Source organism: Diabrotica virgifera, chromosome 5 (genome assembly GCF_917563875.1).
Source record: "Diabrotica virgifera virgifera chromosome 5, PGI_DIABVI_V3a".
NCBI classification, from domain to species: domain Eukaryota; kingdom Metazoa; phylum Arthropoda; class Insecta; order Coleoptera; family Chrysomelidae; genus Diabrotica; species Diabrotica virgifera.
In genome coordinates, this window is record NC_065447.1 from 200,698,178 (window position 1) to 200,720,291 (window position 22,114).

At 33.9% G+C, this 22,114-nt stretch overlaps 1 protein-coding gene across 1 annotated transcript in view; it reads right to left on the bottom strand.

Annotated features, from left to right (window-relative positions):
* Positions 1-22,114, bottom strand: part of LOC114326216 (protein O-mannosyl-transferase TMTC2) — a 588,400-nt gene that overhangs the window by 355,402 nt on the left and 210,884 nt on the right. Inside the window, exon 3 of the mRNA XM_050652153.1 lies at positions 8,785-9,029. Coding sequence (XP_050508110.1) covers positions 8,785-9,029 — 245 coding nt within the window. The remainder of the gene's footprint in view (positions 1-8,784; positions 9,030-22,114) is intronic.

A 22,114-nucleotide genomic window follows, 5' to 3' on the forward strand; every position in this document is an offset into this window, starting at 1 on the left:
TAACTAGAAAAGGTACCAACAAATCCAAAGAAAAGGGTATTCAACAGTTGTATTCTACCTGTTGTGACCTATGGAACGGAGACGATGACACTTACAGAGGTATCAGGCAATAGTTGAGAACGACACAGAGGGCGATCGAACGAGCAATGTTAGAACTATCTCTGAGGGGACATATACGAAATCACGACTTGCAAAGCAGGACGAAAGACTTGCGCAAATGAAATGAAACTGGGTAGGACACGTGGCATCACAATATATCGAAAGGTGGACGAGAAATATTGCACATTGGAGACCACGCGAGCTCAGTCGTAGTAGAGGAAGACCACAACAACGATGGCTAGACGACATCAATGTAAAAATGGGGAGAAACTGGTACCAAATAATACAAAACAGAAGAATGGAGAACTCATGGGGAGGCCTTTGTCCAGGAGTGGATGCAAACAGGCTAAAGAAGAAGAAGATTTTATTCTCAGGCCTTTGTTCTAAATTTTGATCGACATGAGTTTTTCAGTTCAATACTTTTATAAAATATAAAGGAAAGGATTCCTCTCATTGGCTGTATACCATAAAAAAACTTACTAATGAAGTAAAAACCGCACATGTAGGTAGGTGGTATATAATTTATTAAAAAAATTTTTCTAAAAATGATCCAAGATGGATAAAATCACAAACGTTTTCGGACCAATCAGTCCATCATCAGGTGGTAGAAACCTAAAATAAGTAAACCACTGTATTAAAAAAGCCAAGATGAAATTTGACTGTCTGAAAGTTAGGAAAATTACAACATGTGGTTACTTACTTCAGATCCAAAGTAGTTGGAACTAGCTACATATTTAGGTCAAAAGACCTTAATGTAATAATAATTATGCCATCTAGGCTACAAAAATGTCGACAATAAGTCGATGTCACAAGAAATTAAATTGCAACGGTATTACAAAGTGGTCTTCATCTTGGCCTCAAACTGACAGACTAAAATATGACATTGAACGGATATTGACAAGACCTTCTAGGGAATTTTATGTGTATGTAGTTATATTGTATTTTAGAAATGCAAAAAATATAAAAAAATATTTTTACTGAACTGAATGAATTTAATTAGATATTAAATAAATGAGTAAGAATAAACAATTTAAATTAATAGTCACATAAAATTATTTATGAAAATTTCATGGCGCTGAAAGCGAAAATTTTGCCAACAGGTAATGACGTCACTTGGTAAAAAGAAGAACAAAAAGAAAAATAAACTGAAGAAAAATAAAAATAAAATAAAAAGAAAATTATTAGATAATAATTATAAGGTAAAAGAATTAGTGAATAAATCTCGAATTTGGCTATAATGAAATGTAATATAGTTAATAGTCATAATGTAACAGTATAACTGGTTGTCTAATTTCAAGTAGATGTAATAGGGTGAATAAAACACAACTAAGTAAAATACTATGGTTTAACGGAATTGAGATTAAAGTACTAAATGGATGTATTATTTAAGAGAAAGTACTGTGAACTGTAAATAAGAAAACGATAAGTGAAAGTTAATATGGTGTGAAGTAAATAATGATTCATCATTCTCTTTGCCTTATCCCTATGCGGGGTCGGCTTCCCTAATTGCATTTCTCCACACAATTCTGTCTTGGGTCATATCAATGTTAATCCCCTTTACCAACATGTCCTGCCTTATCGCCTCCCCCCAGGTCTTCTTTGGTCTTCCTCTCCTACTCCTTCCAGGAATCTGCACTTCAGCTATTCTTCGTATTGGGTGATTAACGTCTCGACGTTGAACATGACCGAACCATCTTAACCTATGCTCTCTCATTTTGGCATCAATTGGTGCCACACCTAGACTTCCCCTAATATACTCATTTCTAATTTTATCCTTCTTTGTCACTCCACTCATCCATCTAAGCATTCTCATTTCCGCCACATGCATTCGTTGTTCCTCTTTCTTTTTCACTGCCCAACATTCAGTTCCGTACATCATAGCCGGTCTTATGGCTGTTTTATAGAATTTTCCCTTCAGCTTCATTGGAATTTTTCTGTCACACAACACACCACTCGCTTCTTTCCACTTCATCCATCCAGCCCTAATTCTACTGCATGCATCTCCATCTATTTCTATGTGAAGTAAATAATGATATGATGCCAAATTATTGTTTGAAAATTATGTGAAAATAAAATTAAAATTAAAAATAAAAATATAGAGGGAATAAAACGAGGGTGAAATAAATGATGCATTATAAAATAAAACAAAAATCAAGGCATACAATTTTTGTTTTATTTTATAATGCATCATTTCTACCTTATTTTCACCCTCGTTTTATTCCCTCTATATTTTTATTTTTAATTTTAATTTTATTTTCACATAATTTTCAAACAATAATTTGGCATCATATCATTATTTACTTCACACCATATTAACTTTCACTTATCGTTTTCTTATTTACAGTTCACAGTACTTTCTCTTAAATAATACATCCATTTAGTACTTTAATCTCAATACCGTTAAAAAACCATAGTAAAGTGTGTTTTATTCACCCTATTACATCTACTTGAAATTAGACAACCAGTTATACTGTTACATTATGACTATCAACTATATTACATTTCATTATAGCCAAATTCCAGATTTATTCACTAATTCTTTTACCTTATAATTATTATCTAATAATTTTCTTTTTATTTTATTTTTATTTTTCTTCAGTTTATTTTTCTTTTTGTTCTTCTTTTTACCAAGTGACGTCATTACCTGTTGGCAAAATTTTCGCTTTCACCGCCATGAAATTTTCATAAATAATTTTATGTGACTACTAATTTAAATTGTTTATTCTTACTCATTTATTTAATATCTAATTAAATGCATTCAGTTAAGTAAAAATATTTTTTTATATTTTTTGCATTTCTAAAATACAATATAACTACATAAACATAAAATTCCCTAGAAGGTCTTGTCAATATCCGTTCAATGTCATATTTTAGTCTGTCAGTTTGAGGCCAAGATGAAGACCACTTTGTAATACCGTTGCAATTTAATTTCTTGTGACATCGACTTATTGTCGACATTTTTGTAGCCTAGATGACATAATTATTATTACATTAAGGTCTTTTGACCTAAATATGTAGCTAGTTCCAACTACTTTGGATCTGAAGTAAGTAACCACATGTTGTAATTTTCCTAACTTTCAGACAGTCAAATTTCATCTTGGCTTTTTTAATACAGTGGTTTACTTATTTTAGGTTTCTACCACCTGATGATGGACTGATTGGTCCGAAAACGTTTGTGATTTTATCCATCTTGGATCATTTTTAGAAAAAAATTTTTAATAAATTATATACCACCTACCTACATGTGAGGTTTTTACTTCATTAGTAAGTCAATAGTTTTATGTTTTATGTGGATTATATACAGGGCGCTCCTGAAGTATGATCGACCCAAACGTTTTACGAGGTATAAAACTTCTTCAACAACGTATATATCTCTGGAGAAATACCTACAGAATGACTGAAGTCTTAGTTTATTGCACTTCCAAAAACGCCAGGAGCCAAAAAAATGCCAAGAATATGTCCGATAAGCCTTATGCGTCACCTAACATTGTTCCTAAAGATAATCCATAAGAGAATTTACAAGCTGTGTGAAAGTCAAATTTTCCCTGTCCAGTTCGGTTTCATAAATGCTGTTGGTACACGAGAGGCTGTGTGCTCAGTATAAGTCTTATTCCAGAGGTACAGAGAAGACAATTTTGCGACGTATACGCATATTTGGTTGATTGCGAGAGACTCTTTGATCGAGTAAAGTATGCCAACATTATGCCAAATACTAAAAGAAGGAGTTAAAAACCAAAATATGAAAATAATTATAAACTTTTACTGGAATCAGACTGCAAATCTTAATGCTGAAAGTGAACACACCATATACATATATGTAAAGATTATGCATGAACAATATAAATAGACTGCACCTTGGATATTCTCCTCCTTAAATCAAGAACATTTCAGCCTTACCAACTAATGGACCAGACAATGGGAGAGCGCATTAACACAGTAAGTACACCATATAGCCTGTATCGATCAAAAACAGACACTCCTTTAACTTCCTCCCAATACATGGACAACGCTGAACAAAATAAGAACAAACGGCGGTAGATATACTGACAGCTTTACATATATGGGGAAAAGCACTTACTCCTGAGTGTTACTGAGGTGATCAACGTCAGACTGTCAGTCACATTGTTGGACAACGCACACGAAGGTAGTTTCCTGGAGATTTTGATGTGGTGAGTTCCTGAATGCGACCGAAAACGTGTTAGATTATATTGATATATTATATCGGCGTTCTAATACTCCATTTAACGTTTTATATGGGTTGAATTATGTGTGTTTTCATTGTATGTCTTAATCTAAATAAAAATAAAGTCGGCTATTATATGTCGTCTCTTCCATTCACTTTAAAATAAAATATATAGTTGAGGTATATACCGTAATTGTAATAGTGTTGGATTTTTCGTTTTGTAGAATGTTCGTATCGCAATATACGGTTTTTTGTTTAAAATATTATTTTAACTTCAATTAATTATCATAATCAAAATACACGTATTCCGTAATACATCTCTTTTGATTAAAAAATAATAATATATGAACGTGAATTTTGTATGCCAAACGAATATGCAGCTCTATTAATTAAGAAACAATAATATACACATTATTATAAGAATCTTATATGCAAAATGAAACGCATTTCGGAATATGAAATTTTTGTTTATAAAATGAGTAACACTGACTCTGTTTTTTATTTTATTTTAACTAATGTAATATAAGAAACCTATGTTTACGTCGGCTGACAGGACGCAATTAAAAAATTGGCAGTTTTGTTAATATTTATTTCCTTGCTCAAATAAAAAATGCCAAGAGGGCGCTATCGTCATTTGTTTATTATAGAAAGTGAAATATACAGCGTGTCTACTTAAGTTGGAAACATATGGGAAACTTTTTTGTTATTCATTTTACGAAAAAAAGTTATTCTTTATAAAAAGTTCTGCATGCTCTAAAACCTAAGATTCAATCATCAGATATCAAATTTGGTCAATATTATACGAGGTAAGTCAAAAAATATAAACTTCGTTCAAGAGTAAAGTACCTTTATTTCTCTCAATATCGAAAATTCTTATTATGAAAAGTTGTTTGGAAATAGAAACTAAGGTCAAATATGCAATTACATGCTTCCAATTGGAAAAAAATATTTTCTAAATTTTTCTCAAATTTATTGATACTGAACTTCGTTTTTATTTATTACACATACGATAACTTTTTTATTGTTACTTTTACGAAAAAAAGGTGTTCTTTATAAAAACCTCTGTATGCCCTAAGACCGAAGATGCAACCATCAGATATAACATTTTATTAATTTTATACGAGGTATGTCAAAAAATATGAATGTCACTCAAGAGTAAAGTACCTTTATTTTTCACAATATTGAAAATGGTTATTAAAAAAATTGTTTAGAATTAAAAACTATGTTTCAGTATGCAATTACATCTTTCTAATTAAAATATTGTGAAATTTAAAGGTACATACTATAATCTTGAGTGAATTTCATATTTTTTGACACACCTCGTATAAAATTAATAAAAGTTGATATATCATGGTTGTGTCCTAAATTTTAGACCATGCAGAGCTTTTTATGAAGAATAATTTTTTTTTCGTAAAATGGATAATAAAAGAGTTAATAATTAAAAACGACGTTGGGTACCTATCCATAAATTTGAGAAAAAAATTTTAATTTTTTTTTTCAATTAGAAGCATGTAATTGCATATTTGATCTTAGTTTTTAATTCCAAACAACTTTTTATCATAAGATTTTTCGATATTAGAGAAATAAAGGTACTTTACCCTTGACCGAAATTCATATTTTTTGACATACCTCGTATAATATTGAGAAAATTTTATATCTGATGATTGAATCTTAGGTCTTGGGGCATGCAGAACTTTTTATAAAGAATAACTTTTTTTCGTAAAATTAATAATAAAAAAGTTTCCCATATGTTTCCAACTTAAGTAGACACGCTGTATGTGAGTTTCAATGGTATATACAAATATGATTACATAACATTATATTATTTAATGAAAGCGGTTTTTTTCTTTATTATTTGTCGCCCCATTGTTCTGATGTAGCGACCTGTCATGTTGCCCTTGTCACTATTAGAGCTCAATAAAGGGAATGTATTTTAATTCTCTTCAGAGCCCTATCAGCGGCATTGTAGTCTAAAGCTATGTCTTTTGTTTTTTAATTATAGATATTTAATGATTTTCTTAAACTGATGACGGTACTTTCTATTATGTGACTGACTTTGTTAATATACGTATATAAAATTGTAACATATAATACAAACAATAACTATCCAAATTCAATAACTAATAATTTCTTTTTTCTTTTTTTTAATTCTATTGTCAAATGAATTTAAAAAAAGCTACTTGATGGAAGATTAGAAGCTTCAAACAGTGGTGCCTTGACCTGTCTGTCCAAAAACAAAGTTTTTGTCATTATTAATTTTTTTCCACCCAAAAATAGCGCCCTCAAGCCGGCTTCAATTATGTCTTAATAAGATCATAGAGACTTCACTCTCTAGTCTTAATAAAAGCTCATTAAAATCTAGAAGTTAAATTAATATTACAGTCCAAGTAATTAAGCTTAAAATAGGACAAATCCTCGCAATTTTTACAGAATGGATCGATTTGCTTGAAAATTTGAGAATAATTAGTGGATAGTCCAAGGATCAAAATTTATATGATGCCGAAAGGCGCTTTTACCATGGGGGTGGTTGCAACCCCATCTTGTGGGTGGAAATTTTTATTATATATTTACCGCAAGAGTTGGTAAAAACATTCATTATAAGCAAAAAACGTTCTATATATTTTTTGATAAAATTAATATGTAGTTTTCGATTTATTCGCTATCGGAATTGTTAGTTTTATATCGAAAAAGCAATGTTTTTAATCAGTTTTCTGCTAATAACTCAAAAAGTTTTCGTTTTATCAAAACAACTTTACTAAACAAAAATGTACCTTTTGAAAAAATAAACAAAACCGTTTTTTTTTTATTTTCTTTAAGACAAAGAATAATCGAGCTATACTTTATTTTATGTTAGCTCTTCTTCGTCAAATGCTAAATATTGTAGTTTCAAAGACATAGGACGGAAAACTATGCATTTTTCGAGGATAACTTTTCGAAACTAAATTAAAGTATTGGAAAATATATATCTTCAGAACTAAAAAAAAAATTCTAGCTAAAAAATTAAGTGACTTATAATGAACAGAATGTCAGTCCCTATTGTTTGCAGCAAAAAAGTGATCGTAAACAACCCTCTAATCACCACCCTAATTAAATTTTTTTTTAGTTTTCTTGTTTTTTGTATTGTTAATAGGTTCTAGAAGTTTGATCGGCTTAGAACAATAATTAGTTTTTAAAAAAATGGAGTAAAAAGCGAATAACGAGTTTTTGAAGTTTGGTAAAAAATGCCCTTTTCTTCAGAATAGAAAGAGTAGCATCAGAGATACGAAAATATATTTAAATATGAAATTGTAGCTAATTAAGTTCCCAAGAAATTGGTTTCCAACAATTTTTTTACGGAAAAAATTGAGTGACCTATTGACAATTAAAACTTGTAATATCATGCAAAAACCACCTATACCAACCCTTTCGATGCCACCTCTTTTTGTGACTACGATTTTTAAAAGGATTTATTATCAACAGCCTTATATATCTTGTAAAAACTTACAAAATTATTTTTTAACGAACTTTCTAAGATAAAAAATAAAAAAGTTACGTGTTAAAAATCAGTATATTTTTTTGAAAAAAAAAAAAGGAGAAATCCAATTGGAAGCATAATAATGTAAGTTAGCGGTGTTTTAGTAATTGGAATTATTTATTCTTCTTTATTTATATATTATTAATAGATTCTAGAAGTTTGGCTGGCTCAGAATGATTAGTTTAAAAAAAACTGAAGTTTAAAACTAATAACGAATGTTTGCAATTTGGTAAAAAATGCCATTTTATTCAGAATAGAAAGATTAGCATCAGAGGTACGAAAAAATGTTTAAATATGAAATTGTAAGTAATTTCATTCCCAAGAACTAAATTTATTAAAATTTGTTCTACTGCAAAAATTGAGTAAATCGTAAATGAGTATACCATCGAAGAACATTTTATTTCGATAGCGAATAAATCAAAAAATATTAATTTTATCAAAAAAATGTATAGAGCATTTTTTGCTTAGAATGAATGTTTTTATTAACTTTTGCGGTCAAAATATAATAAAAAATTTCCACCCACGAGATGGGGCGGCAACCACCCCCATGGTAAAAGCGCCTGTCAGCATCATATAGATTTTGATCCATGGACTATCCACTACTTATTCTTAAATTTTCAAGCAAATTGATCCATTCTGTAAAAATTGCGAGGTGAAAAGCTTTAGTTCCTGGACTATATTTTTTTGTTTCTGTGTTGTCAAATTTACTAATATGTTATTATTAATTCTAGATCAGATTGGAAATATAGAATGGATTATAATAGAAGAATAGAAAAATAGAAGGTTAATAATAAAAAATACCAAGCAAACGATTTATTAAGTTTGGGGACGGGTACTATGACTATTATATAAATTACTGTACAATTAAGCGTTATGATTATTACCTAATAAGGATCACATTATCTTTTAAATGTTCTGATATGTTAATGTATGTTCGAGAGTGAACTTGTATAAACAAATGTAAACGTTAAAACAACACAATATTTACCTGAGGAGGATAGTGATCCGGTAAAGAATGAGCTGCTTCTCTGTACGTAGCCAGAGCCCTTTGCAACCGACCTTGATCTGAATATAAGGCTCCAAGTTGCAATAACGCAGAGACTTTTGCGCTCTCGTGTTCTTTTCGGTCCTTTAAACCGGTACCATCTAACTTTGATCCTTGACGAAGGACAGCCGTTGCTTCCTGACACCTTCCAGAAGCTATTAGCGCCGCTCCCAGATTCACGTAGGCCACTGAAAAAAAAAAAATATAAAGTTGTAAAAAAACTAATGTTTATATACAAGCTGATTCAGTGAAAAAGTACGATTTGACAACGCTGCTGACGATAAAATGTAGAAGTCGCGGACTTGCGACGTAAACGTTTTGAATCTAAAGAGTGGGAAGTTTAGTTATAATGGAGAACTTAAGTGAGGAAACACGGAGTGGATGGTTGGGTGAACAACGCGTATTTGCTGTGAAAAGTTATTACAAAAATGGTGAAAGTTTTGTGCTTGTACCACGAGTGTTTCGTTCACACTATCATTTGTCGACACGCGCTGCAGTCCCATCTGCTTTCCAACATTGAAAGAAGTGGTTCTATATCACAAAAAAGGGGTGGCAGTGTCAGAACTTCTCGCACATCACAGAATATTCAAGTGGTGCGAAATTCATTACATGCGAGTCAACGCATAGATCTTCAAGGACTTGCGTGTAATGAATTTCGCACCGCTTTAATATTCTGAGATGTGCGAGCAGTTCTGACACTGAGACCTCCTTTTTGTGATGTAGAACCACTACTTTAGAGTTCCTAACCCACGTCTTAATAGCCATGTTAGACGGAACTGCAGCTCGGGGGACCAAATGGTAGTGTAAACGAAACGCTTGTGGTATAAGCACAAAACCTTCATCATTTTTGTAATAAGCTTTCACAGCAAATACGCGTTAGTCACCCAACCACGTCTCCATGATAACTAAACTTCTCTAGAGATGATACGAAATACTAGGAACAAGTATTTGGCAATAGGTATGAGCATGATAACGAAACGTAACAGTTACCGGTTTTCTAAAATACTGGTTCCAGTTCCATTATTTGTTCAACGACACGACGGACACGGGACACGGAATGAATCAAGCCAGTAACTGGTAATTGTAGACAATACAATAAAGTCTATCATCGTTATTCGATACGCGCTGATATTTTGGTATTTGGAATAGATACTTGGATACCGATACACACTGGGAACAGTTTCAAATACATTTTGTGGGTAGGCAGGTCTTTAGTTTGTGTTTGTAGGTAGTTTTACTGAGGATTGGCGGGCCCGACGGGTTCGGGATTATTACAGTGGGACTGGTGTATGACAGATGTGAAACTAAACGTATAAATGTATTAGTATTGCTCCCTGCTTTCTACTATATTATTCTAGTCTAGAAGTATTTTAGTTTTATTTTGTTTGAGTGGAACACATATTTGCAATGAAACTAAAATAAGACTTAAATAAATTTTCTGTATGTGCAAATAACTTTTTAGTTTATTAAAAATTAAAAAAAGCAAATAAAGATTACATTTGATATGGGATAGTAGGACTTATATAACATGGTAAGCCATACTTATTATAGTAATGCCATTTTTGTTTATTTTTATGGGTGGCGTGGAGTTCCTGAACCCAAAAGCCGAAGTGAGGGCAATCAAAGCAACTGCAAGCAAATGCAAGGATACTTGAAAATTAAGTATACTCTATTGCCAAATCTATCCGCTAATCTATCAGGGCAACTACCAAAAAAAATTCTAATAATAATAATGAACTGCAATCAATATCAAAACAAAAAACAAATATTTATTAGTTGATTCATATTGAATTAAAAAATAACAGAATAATAGGGAAAATTAAGAATTTGGATTTTCAAAAGAAAAAAAAGAGACTTCGGTAGATAGGTAGATTTGACAGGAATTCGGTAGATATACCGAGAAATCGGTGGCTGTGGCATCACAACCGACTGCGACTCTGTGACAGGAAAATATGAAAAATACTAGGTCAAAAATTAACTAGTAATTGGAACAAAAATACGAATATGGAACCGGAACGTAACGTAACTGTTACCGAAAAATACTCATTTGTATCATCCCTAAACTTCTCGCTCTTTATTTTATCTCGTCATCTCGATATCTCGTCAGCAGCGTTGTCAAATCGTACCGTTTCGCTGAAACGCCTTGTATTATATTACGAATATATTATTTATAACTCAACTTTAATCAAAACTTTTTTATTAATTTTTAGTATTTCTAACTCAACTTGAATTAAAACTTTTTTTCATATTTTGTAAACTTCAATATTTTTAATCTGATTAATTTTAGACCAATTTTACATAATAAAATAATTGTGACCTTAATTTTTAATAACATCATTAACAATAAAACCAGGTAACAAAAGTGTAACATAATAAATTCTCCTCTAGGAAGAAGTAGAAGCACAAAAAGTTGATGAGTACTAAAACCATTACGACAGGAAAAGAAAATAAATATAACCAAGTACACTTGACAAATGGAACGAGTACTTCGAAAAACTTTTAAATAAAGACATAATATAAATATTCTAGCATCATCTATTACTCAAGAGTAGAAGCCTTTAAAACATAACAAGGCACCTGGTTCAGGAAAGATCCCTGCTGAACTAATAAAATAAGGAACAGCAAAATTATATGAAAGCCAAGCACAAGCTTTTCAGAATTGCACTAATGGAGCAAAAATCCCAGATACCTACCAGCATACACAAAAAAGGTCAAAAGGTTGACAGTGATAACTGTAGAGGCAGCACTATAACAAACTCAGTCAGTATACTATACGTAATGGTAGAGGGAATGAATAAGATAGTTGGCAAGTGTTTGACAAAGATGGTGTCCAATCACCAGCGAGACTAGGGTCAGTACCTTCCGTTTTTTACAATGGCCTAGAGATCCGCTGTGAATGAATCAAGGGGTTAAACACCAGCAAATATTTTATTTGGATGCGAAATGCGACTACCTTATGACCTAGAGTTTGGGTTTCTATGATCTAGTTTTGGAGTCGACCTGGAGAAAATGTAGCTGGTGAAGATTATTTGAACAAATTGCGAAAGGGAATGGACGGTATACATGAGTTGGTGCATTTTCATGTTCAGATCTCTAGCGACTGAATGAAGATACGGTATGATACCCAAGACGAAAAGGGATGTTTTAAGAACATAAAAAAAGTCTGGCTCTATAACATACAGAAGCGAAAGGGTTATTCTCCCAAGATGCGGCAGTTCTGGGAAGCTTCGAACCTCATTATGAAGAAGATTAACGACGTTATCTACAAAATAAGCGTGATTCCAACCAACTGGAGCCATTTGAAAGAGATTACGACGTAGATAAAGAGGTGGAAGTAAACCAAGTTCAAAAAGTACTTGACTTCATATTTGAGGAATAGATCCATGGGGCCTATGGCTATGAAGGTACCGGTAAAACAAGACCAACGAAGAAAAGCTAGACCTACTCGCATTTCCAACTGACTACTCACTGGACCATACCACATTATATAGAGGTTCCACAGTAAAACCACTCCCCTGTCGGCGCTTTGATCTCAAGAAGTAATACCGGCAGTACGCAATTGGTAATTCACCAGTAGTGGATGCGGGTTTTACCTGTTAAAATCCGTACGTTTCTATGCGACTAGCAATGCGAGAGTGGGGCAAAAGCGACTAAGAACATTGCGCGGTCGCCATGCGCGACTACAGATTTTACTTCCAACTTTTTGGAGAGTGGTTCTACTGTCTATCTCTTTATACTGTGACCATACCATCTCGGCCAGTATTAAAGACACACATGGTTTAGCAGCTGCCTTTCGAAGGAGGTTTGGTGTTGTTTAATCAGAACTTCAATTCCAACTTCCAGCTCTCAGAAAAACTTAGAAACTCCAACATACATCACGTTGCCTTTTCTATCTGGTAAGAAAAGACACTGCCCATGACCAACCTACCTACCAACATGTATGGGACGCATTACTTTAATTGAGCACGTGCTGAAGTACAACGTGAAAAAGTTAGCCATTCCAAATCTAGAGTGCTGTCAATTGAATTGGAGGGTTGTCCGAAATCTGGTGGAAAACCCGAAATCTAGGTTGCAATCTGCATGGTTACTTCTGCGGAGCAAAATTCGTTCCTTACCACTTAGATAAAACTAGGAGTTGTAAAAGAGGGTTCAATTACCGATACCAGGTTGAGTCCCGACGAGGATCCAGGAGGAACCATTTCTTAAGGAGGGCGCAATGTTACTAATTTCAATTCTCATTCGGTCTAGAATATTGGAGAGAAAACTCGGGGACTATTTAAAAATAAGACCGAATTGTACATTTGACTTCGAATTGATCTAATTATATATTATGGAGCAAGCTATACGCGCACGGTATAAGCTTGTGTTTGACTATAATCAAACTGTAATACATATTTTCTTAAAGTACATCGCACACATCTTATGGAAAATATAATGTCACTCAAATTCAATAAAATTTATACGAATAGATTCGTTTTAAATTAACGGTCAAATCTTATCATTGCAATTAAAGTTTATCGAAATCACATTTTTGGAGTCAATAAAACTGTCAGTTACAATCACTATTGCTCTGGGTGCTATTCAAAAGAGCTTAAACCACGCTGGGCCTAAGCGGATTAGTGAAACTAATCCGCTGATTTATGGAGTACCGACAATTTGGGTATTATATAATATTTTTTCTCTCTCTAACTTATGTACGTATCCATTTGATTTCAGATTTATTTATATCAATTTCTGCTCTTATTATTGAAAATATGGAGTTGGCGCAATGATAATATTTGACCGTTAATTTAAAACGAATCTATTCGTATAAATTTTATTGAATTTGAGTGACATTATATTTTCCATAAGATGTGTGCGATGTCCTTTATTAATCTTCTATATTAAAAAATCCTGCTTTAGTTTAAAATAAGCTTTTTTAATATTAATGTGCGTTATTTACTAAATAATCATTCGCCCAACATGTTTTTCACTAGAATATCGAATACACAACATAAAAAAGTTTTTTTCGGATGATCCTTTTCGAGATCGCTATTTATTGCGATGGCTCCCGCACAGGTAACCACAAATTAATCTACGAACCATGTAAGCGCTGGTTTTAAACGAATCGACACCTATTCCACGGAGATAAGGGTCAAAGATTAAACGAGGACATCCAAAAATATTGTTCCATTGCCAGGAAAATGTAAAACCGAGGGCGAAATAAAAAATTCATGGAGTTAAAGCGTTCGACCGCGGTGTAATGCGGGAACCTTGAAAGGTGTAATGGAGTTAAGGGAGGTGAAAACGTTGAATTAAGCCCTCCATTTGATAAAGCTTCGTGTTAACAACGTTGTATGGTGATAAGTTACACGTCAAATATAAAAAAACGATATATATTGCGATATTTTATTCGTGTAATAGAAACAAATTTTTTGCATGTATGTTTCACTTATCAGATACCCGTAAAACGGTAGTCATGTCAGATCGATTAGTTTTGTACGCTCATATTTAATAGTTTACCATTTCTAGTCACGAATATGACCTGTACAGAAGTTTAGTTAATGGAATGACAAGTTTTTCAATAAAGAAAGTCTAGACAACCTAAAACAACATATTAGTGTCATAGGTATTACAATACATATAATATTTAATTTATTTATTTATGTATATTTTATAGATTCGGGTTAGAGCGTCCTGCGACGTTGTCCGATGCCCAATTGCCATCTTCTTCTTCTTCAAGTGCCATCTCCGCGACGGACGTCGGCAATCATCATAGCTATTCGGACCTTGGAGACGGCTGCTCTGGAAAGTTGCGCAGCCTCGATATTCTGCGTCTCCCTATGCTTCTTTTTCCTTGAATCTTTCCCTGCATAATGAGTTGGAGCAAGTTGTATCTCTCTCCACGTGTAATATGTCCGAGATATTCCAATTTTCTGGTTTTAATTGTATTTAAGACTTCCATTTCTTTATTCATCTTTCTCAGAACCTCTTTGTTTATGACGTCTTCTGTCCACGATATTTTTAGAATTGTTCTATATACCCACATCTCGAATGATTCCAGTTTTTTCATTGATGCCGCATTCAAGGTCCAAGCTTCTATTCCGTAAAACAGAGTCGAGAAAACGTAGCACCTAGCCAACCTTATTCTTAGCTCTAACCTTAGATCTCTTGTGCAGAGCACTTTTCTCATTTTGTTAAAGTTCGCTCTAGCCTTTTCTATTCTAATTTTGATCTCCTGGAAGTAATCATTTGTGGAGTTGATCATTGTTCCAAGATATGCATATTGGTCTACTTGTTCGACGTTGGTTCCGTTTATGAGGAGACTCTCGTTATTTCTTTGAGTTTTAGATATTCTCATAAATTTTGTCTTCTTGATGTTCATTGTTAAACCGTATTCTTGGCTATATGTCGCTATTCTGTTAACCAGTCTCTGAATATCTTCAATATTTTCGGCTAAGACGACAGTGTCATCCGCATATCTAATATTGTTAGTGGGAACTCCATTCACCTTTATTCCAGCTGTTTCACCCTCAAGACCTGTTAGGATCTCTTCCGAGTAGGCATTAAAGAGAACTGGAGACAATACGCATTCCTGTCTCACCCCACGTCTAATTTCAATTTCCTCTGACAGCTGTTCGTTAACACGTACTTTTGCTCGCTGCTTATAGTATAAATTAGATATGATCCTGAGGTCATTGTAGTGTATCTTCTTTAATTTCAGGACATTCATTAATTGTTCATGTCCTACTTTGTCAAAAGCTTTATTATAGTCAATAAAACAGACATATATATCTTGATTGACGTCTAGGCACCTTTGTATTAGGATATTAAGTGAGAAAAGAGCTTCACGCGTTCCTAGGCCTTTGCGAAACCCAAATTGTGTATCATTAATATCTATGTCCAATTTATGATATATTAGGTTATGGATGACTTTCAGTAGCAACTTCAACACATGGGACATTAAGCTGATGGTGCGGTAATCGGCGCATTATCTTGCGTTTTTCTTTTTGGGGAGACAAACAAAGATCGACGTTACCCATTCTTTGGGTAATACGCCTGAGCTATAAATTTGGTTCAAAAGTATAACTAGAACATCAATGTGCTCTTCATCTATAAATTTTATTAATTCGATAGGAAGCATGTCAGGCCCAGGGCTTTTTCCGTTCTTCATTGTTTTTAATGCGTGTGCTATTTCTTCTTTTGTGATATCTGGACCTATTTCTTCTGAAGTAAGTTCTATGTTTTCCAGGTCTCCTCTTTCATCATCGAACAGTTCATCTATGTATTCTGCCCAGCGTTGTACTTTCTCATCGGTCTGTGTTATAGTAATCCCGTGTCGATCCAGAAGTGCACCAGTGAGATTTTGTTTTCTTAGCCCTGCCATTTCTTTTACTTTCTTGTGTAGATTAAATAGATCGTATCTTTTTTAAGGTACTCGATCTCTTTGCATTCCTCTTCAAAGTATTTTTCTTTTGCCTGCTCTATCATTCTTCTTATCTGGTGGTTAATCTCCCTGTATTTATTGTTATCTTTGTTCTTATGTTGTCTCCGTTGTTCCATCTTATTGAGTATCTCGTTGTTCATCAATTCTTTATTTCTTTTTGTAGAAGTCTTCAGTATTTCTTTGCACGGTTCTAGTAGGCAATATTTTAGTCGATCCCAGTGCTCGTCAATATCATTGGTGTCTATGTCCAGTTTGCTACAGTTCATATGCAGTTCATGTTGGAGTCATTCTTTTATATCTTGTTGTTTAAGCTTACTTGTGTCTATTGAAGGAGTTCTTTGATGTCTTTTAATGTTTTTAAATGTGAATGTAATCCTGGCGATAAGTGGGTTATGGTCTGAGGCCACGTCTGCTCCGGGATATGCTTTCACAGCTTTAACAGCATTAGGGTATCTTTCATTTATCATAATGTAGTCTATCTGGTTCCTAACTACTTTCTCCGATGTATCTGCGGGCGATAGCCATGTATAGAGTCGTCTGTTTGGTAGCTTGAAAAATGTGTTTGTAATAATCAAATTCTGCTCTTGGCAAAATTGTATTAGACGATCTCCTCTCTCGTTACGATTTCCCAGACCATAATTTCCCACACACCTTCCGCTTTGCCCCCTTCCAATCTTTGCGTTGAGATCACCTAGGACTATCGTGATTTCTCTAGTTTTCGTTATTTTCACTGCCTCTTCGATGTCCCGATAAAACAACTCAACCTCTTCTTCGTAGGCATTCGCCGTAGGAGCATACACTTGTATCAAGTTCAATATGGCGTGAGATGTCACTAACTTTAATGCCATTACTCTTTCTGAGATAGGGAAAAAGCCTTCTACAGCTCTATTAGATTTTTTAATAACTATGACTGCCACGCCATGTCGATGTTGATTGTCCTCGCTACCGGAATAATATATTGTGGCTTCATTTGTTGAGAAACAACCTGAGTTGGGCCACCTGGCTTCACTGATACCCAGTACATCAATATTCAACCTGTTCATTTCTTGAATAATATTGTTCATCTTACCAGGCTGCAACATACTCTGAACATTCCAGGTTCCAATTCTAGTGTTTGACAGTTTTATTCTATCGCCTCCGTTCTTCTGACAAGGATTTCGCTGATTAACGACCTGAGAGGCCTTGTCTTTTCCTCACCTGCCGGATCTTGGCTTCCGAGGGCCATGATCAGTAACGCTGTTTTTGGTTACTAAGACCATGATGATTGTACTAGGGATATCCATAGAGATATTTAACGTAGTGGTTTCCCCTTGCCTTCTACATCCTTATGCCGTTGACCATGCTTTTGATTCCTCCGCCTTCGAAGCCGATTTCTCAACCCCAGGACAAAAGGGTGCCCTACCACTTTTCAACTCATCCGCCCAAAGCCGTTGGTCAGAAAGTGGGGGATTGCTTATACCGGCAATCATTCGGTAAATAGGAGTAGGGTATATAGGTCGTGGAAATTGGGGTGTATGGGAGGGGAGGTTAAGGACCTGACATCTCCTGGGGCTTGGGATAGAGGAGAAAGTCAGTAGCTAGCGTAGGGCAAGGACGCCATTCCTTGTAGCAGCCTGTCTTCTACCGGGGTCGTAGAAGAGTGCTACCCGCTACCCCCATCGCGTCGAATTGCCATCGCGTCCTATTATTACAATCTTTTTCTCTCAATCCTCGTTCGCTCATTGATCTTCGAACTCCTTCCATCCACGATTTCTTTGGACTTCCTCGTTTCCTGTGTTCCGGTGGTATCCATTGTGCTACTTTCTTTGCTAGTCTTTCTTCTGGCATTCTTTGAACATGTCCATACCATATAAGCTGTTGTCTATCTATGCAGTCAGTCACAGTTTCTTTTAGACCCATTTCTTCCTTAATTGTGTTGTTTCGAACCCTATCAAATTTCGTTTTTCTAGCTGCTCTTCTTGATACAACAATTTTCGTGGCTTCTATTTTCCTTATTTAATGTTCTTTCAGACGCCACGTTTCAGATCCCTACAGTAGTGTGCTTTTTATCATTGTGTCATATACTCCCAATTTTCTTTGTTTTCCTATTTCAGTACTCCATAATCTTCCATTCAGAGGTTTAATTAATTGTCTAGCTTTATTAATTCTACTGTTTATCTCTGCATCATCCGTTCCTTCTTTGTTAAAATTTATTCCCAGGTATCTACAGTCTTCACATCGTTTTATTGTTTTATTGTTTTCCAGTTGCAGGTCAGTAGTTTTCTCTCCTACGCAGAGGTACACCGTCTTTTCCATGTTAATTATCAGACCCCATTTTTCAAATTCCTCATTCAATTTTCGTGTCATGTACTCGAGATCCTCTTTCTCATTAGCACATATTACTTGATCATCGGCAAATTGTAGGGTATACAAACAAGTGTCATCGTCCACCTGTATGCCCACTCCATTGCATTTCCATTTAAACTGGTGGGGATCTTTACCAATATAGATTTTAAAAAGTGTCGGTGATATGCAGCACCCCCGTCGTAGGCCTTTATTGACTCTGAATGGTTCCAATATTCTGTTGCCTAATTTTATCTGGGCTTTCATGTTGTTGTATATATTCTGAACAGCCTTTATGAGTGTATGATTGATTAAAGTTTCCTGGAGTACCTGCTATAATTTCGAGATAGGTATGTTATCAAATGCTTTTTCCAAATCTATGAATGTATAAGGTGTGTTGATCTATTCCGTGCTAGTTTCTTCTCTATAATTTGTTTCAAGCAGAACACATTGTCTGTGCAAGTTATACCAGCTCGAAACCTGCTCCGCTCCTCTCCCTCTTGGTATTTGTATTCGTCTTCAATCATGTCTCTGATTATTCTTCCATAGATCCTACTTACCGTACTCATTACTGATAGCCCTCGGTAGTTATTGCAGTCTAATTTGTTACCTTTTTCATATATCGAGGTTATGAAAGCTGTTTTCCAGTCCTCTCGGATGCTTTTTCTATTGACGTACTTTGTGAATATGTATAATATTTATCATTATTAATTAATTTACCCTGGAGCAGTCGCGCTCACTTCTGCCACGTAAGCAGTCGCGCGATGGGAAAAAATCTAAACATATGAATTTAAATACGAATTTAAAATAAATTTTACTTGTTATGTTAAACATATCTATTTCTAACAATTTTAAAGCTAATTATTTCTTACCAAAGCCATAAATTAAACAAAAAAAGGATTTAAAAAAAAATTTAAAAAAATTCCCACGCATTACTACAATCTTACGAATCTAAAGACACCTTACGAATAAAGGAGACGAAACGGACTCTACAATATGCAGTCATGTTCCGTCTATTCGTCTAGGAAAAACTACAACGAAAGTTGATTGTATGTACTCAAAATAATATGAATAAAATTAAAAATTTGTGACAGCTTATGTTTAACTTAGGTTCAGAGATGTTCCGCCATCCCCATCGTACGTTTTGGTCTCTCCAGACTTCTTCAGTGGGGCTACATGAATACCTCTAAATCGAAACGAAAGCAAGCTGTCCATTTAAGCAGAATTATAAAAATAATTCGTGTATCGGACGCTGTAGCGACATCTAGGTTTAACTAGGCAGCTCGGTTTCGTCTCAATTCAGAGATGTTCATGCGGTCCCAGTGAGGTAGTCTGAAGAGACCGAAACGTACGTATGGGGATGGTGGATCATCTCTGAACCCAAATGAAATATAAGCAGTCTTTAACTAATTTTTCATTTTACTTATATATTTTGGGTTACAAGGAATCAATCTTTGTTTGACTTTTTCCTAGACGATTATTCACTTTTTTCAAGACTTCCAGAAAGAAATTTTCCAGCATCGACGGTGCTGATCTAGCGGTTATTAAGCAGCAAGAGTTGAATAGCTCCTTTATAGGATAATGCTGCTCTCCACGTTAAAATAGAGCAAATTAGAGTTCCACCAGGTTTTAATTGTAAGTAGATTAGAAGTTATAGTTCCATGAAGAATTGAAATATTTGAGTTGCTCCAAGTTATACTGGTGTTAACAGCAAAACTAAAAATGTTTCCTTCGATTTTTAAATTGTTGATGTCATTTATAAGGAGAAGGAAAATTAGAGGACCCAATACTGAACCTTGTGTGCCCCATGTACAATGTTTTTGAGACTAGAGTCAGTACCATTTGCTCTAACCTGTTGTTTCCTATTATATAACTAAATTTATCTCAATGTATCCATCGCCCTTTCAATGCGCATGTCGTCTTCTGGTAGCGGAATGGCCATATTTATAAAAAACAAACTGAAAATGCGAGCATTATTATAAAGAAAACTTTGTTTATTTACGTATTTTAGTTCATAATATGGAAAATTGCTATTATGCAAAGTTGTTTAGAATTAATAATTATGTTTTAATGTGCAATTATATCATTCTAATTTAAATGTTATGAACTATAAAGGTACTTTATTCTTGATCGAAGTTCATATTTTTTGACATACCTCGTACAAAATTAATAAAATTTTATATTTGATCTTAGAATATATCTTAATATGAAGAGCTTTTTATGAAGAATAACTTTTCTTCGTCAAATTAAAAATAAAAGAGTGATAAATGAAAATGTTGTTGGTATCCATAATTTGAGAAAAATCTTCAAATATTTTTTTTTCGGTTAGAAGGATGTAATTGTACATATCAGACCATAATTTTTTATTACCAACAATATTATTTCATATAGTCAGTTCGATAAACTCAGACACAACTAGCTAGTGATTTTATTTAATAATTTTGCCAATATGGCAAAAAAAATAATTACTAAATAGTTACTAGGTACTAAATAATTAGTAATTTGGACAATTTTGGCAAAATTCGCAAAAAACAAAAAAATTACCTACTAAAATCACTAGCCAGTTGTGTGAGTTTAGCGAACCGACTATAATCACGACTATAATAACAATTTTCATTTCATAACAAATGGAACAGTCCATTTATCATTAAAGGGGAGGCCGTATACTCGTATAAACCTTTTTAAAGCTGTTAATAAAAATAAATTATTGCTTTTAAAATATAGTCAAATTGTATTTGTGAACATCTTATTTATTTTATAATAATTAAATTCACTATTAAATGGCATTGATATTTTATTAATACTTTATTTAAAATTTAGTTTGACATTCACGAAGTGTCAAACTCAAATGTAAATAACCTATACTCTGCTTAACAAATCGAGATTAAAAAACTAGCCTACTTATTAGCAACGATTTCAGCTGACGTTGTGTGTCAGCAGAAAATAAATGGATTGTGACGTCATATTTTAGATTTTGAGGTCGATTATCTCAAAGACGGTTAGAGATATCGAAATGCCGTTTTCAGATTTGGATTCAGAAGAAAAAACTACATAGGAATCCATCAATAAATCTGATCTAAGTATTGCAGGAGCGGCAACGCAATAACACACATATTTTGCGAATTTATAAACGAAAAGTTTTCGTTGAAAATTAAAACGTTCCATCTCATATTGGGGTAGGGGAGAGGGGAGCCCAAGCGGGGATATTTGAAGGTACTTGAGCGTGTCAGATTATGACATGGGGAGAAACCTTGTACCCTGTAAATGTACTCCTACCATAATATTGGACCTTAATACAAGGGAGTTCATTAAGGGGTGTCCGAAAAAAAATCTATCTTTAGAAATAGTTGAAATTGTCAGATTATGATAAGGTAAGTTAAGTAAATGCAGAACAGTATATATTTTAATAATCTGACGGTTTCAGCGGGGCGTAAGGAAATGGATGTGTTACAAAATTTCACAAGGAAAAAGTGAATATTTGGCGAAATAAACGTCAGATGAAAAAACTAAAAATACGTGTTCAAT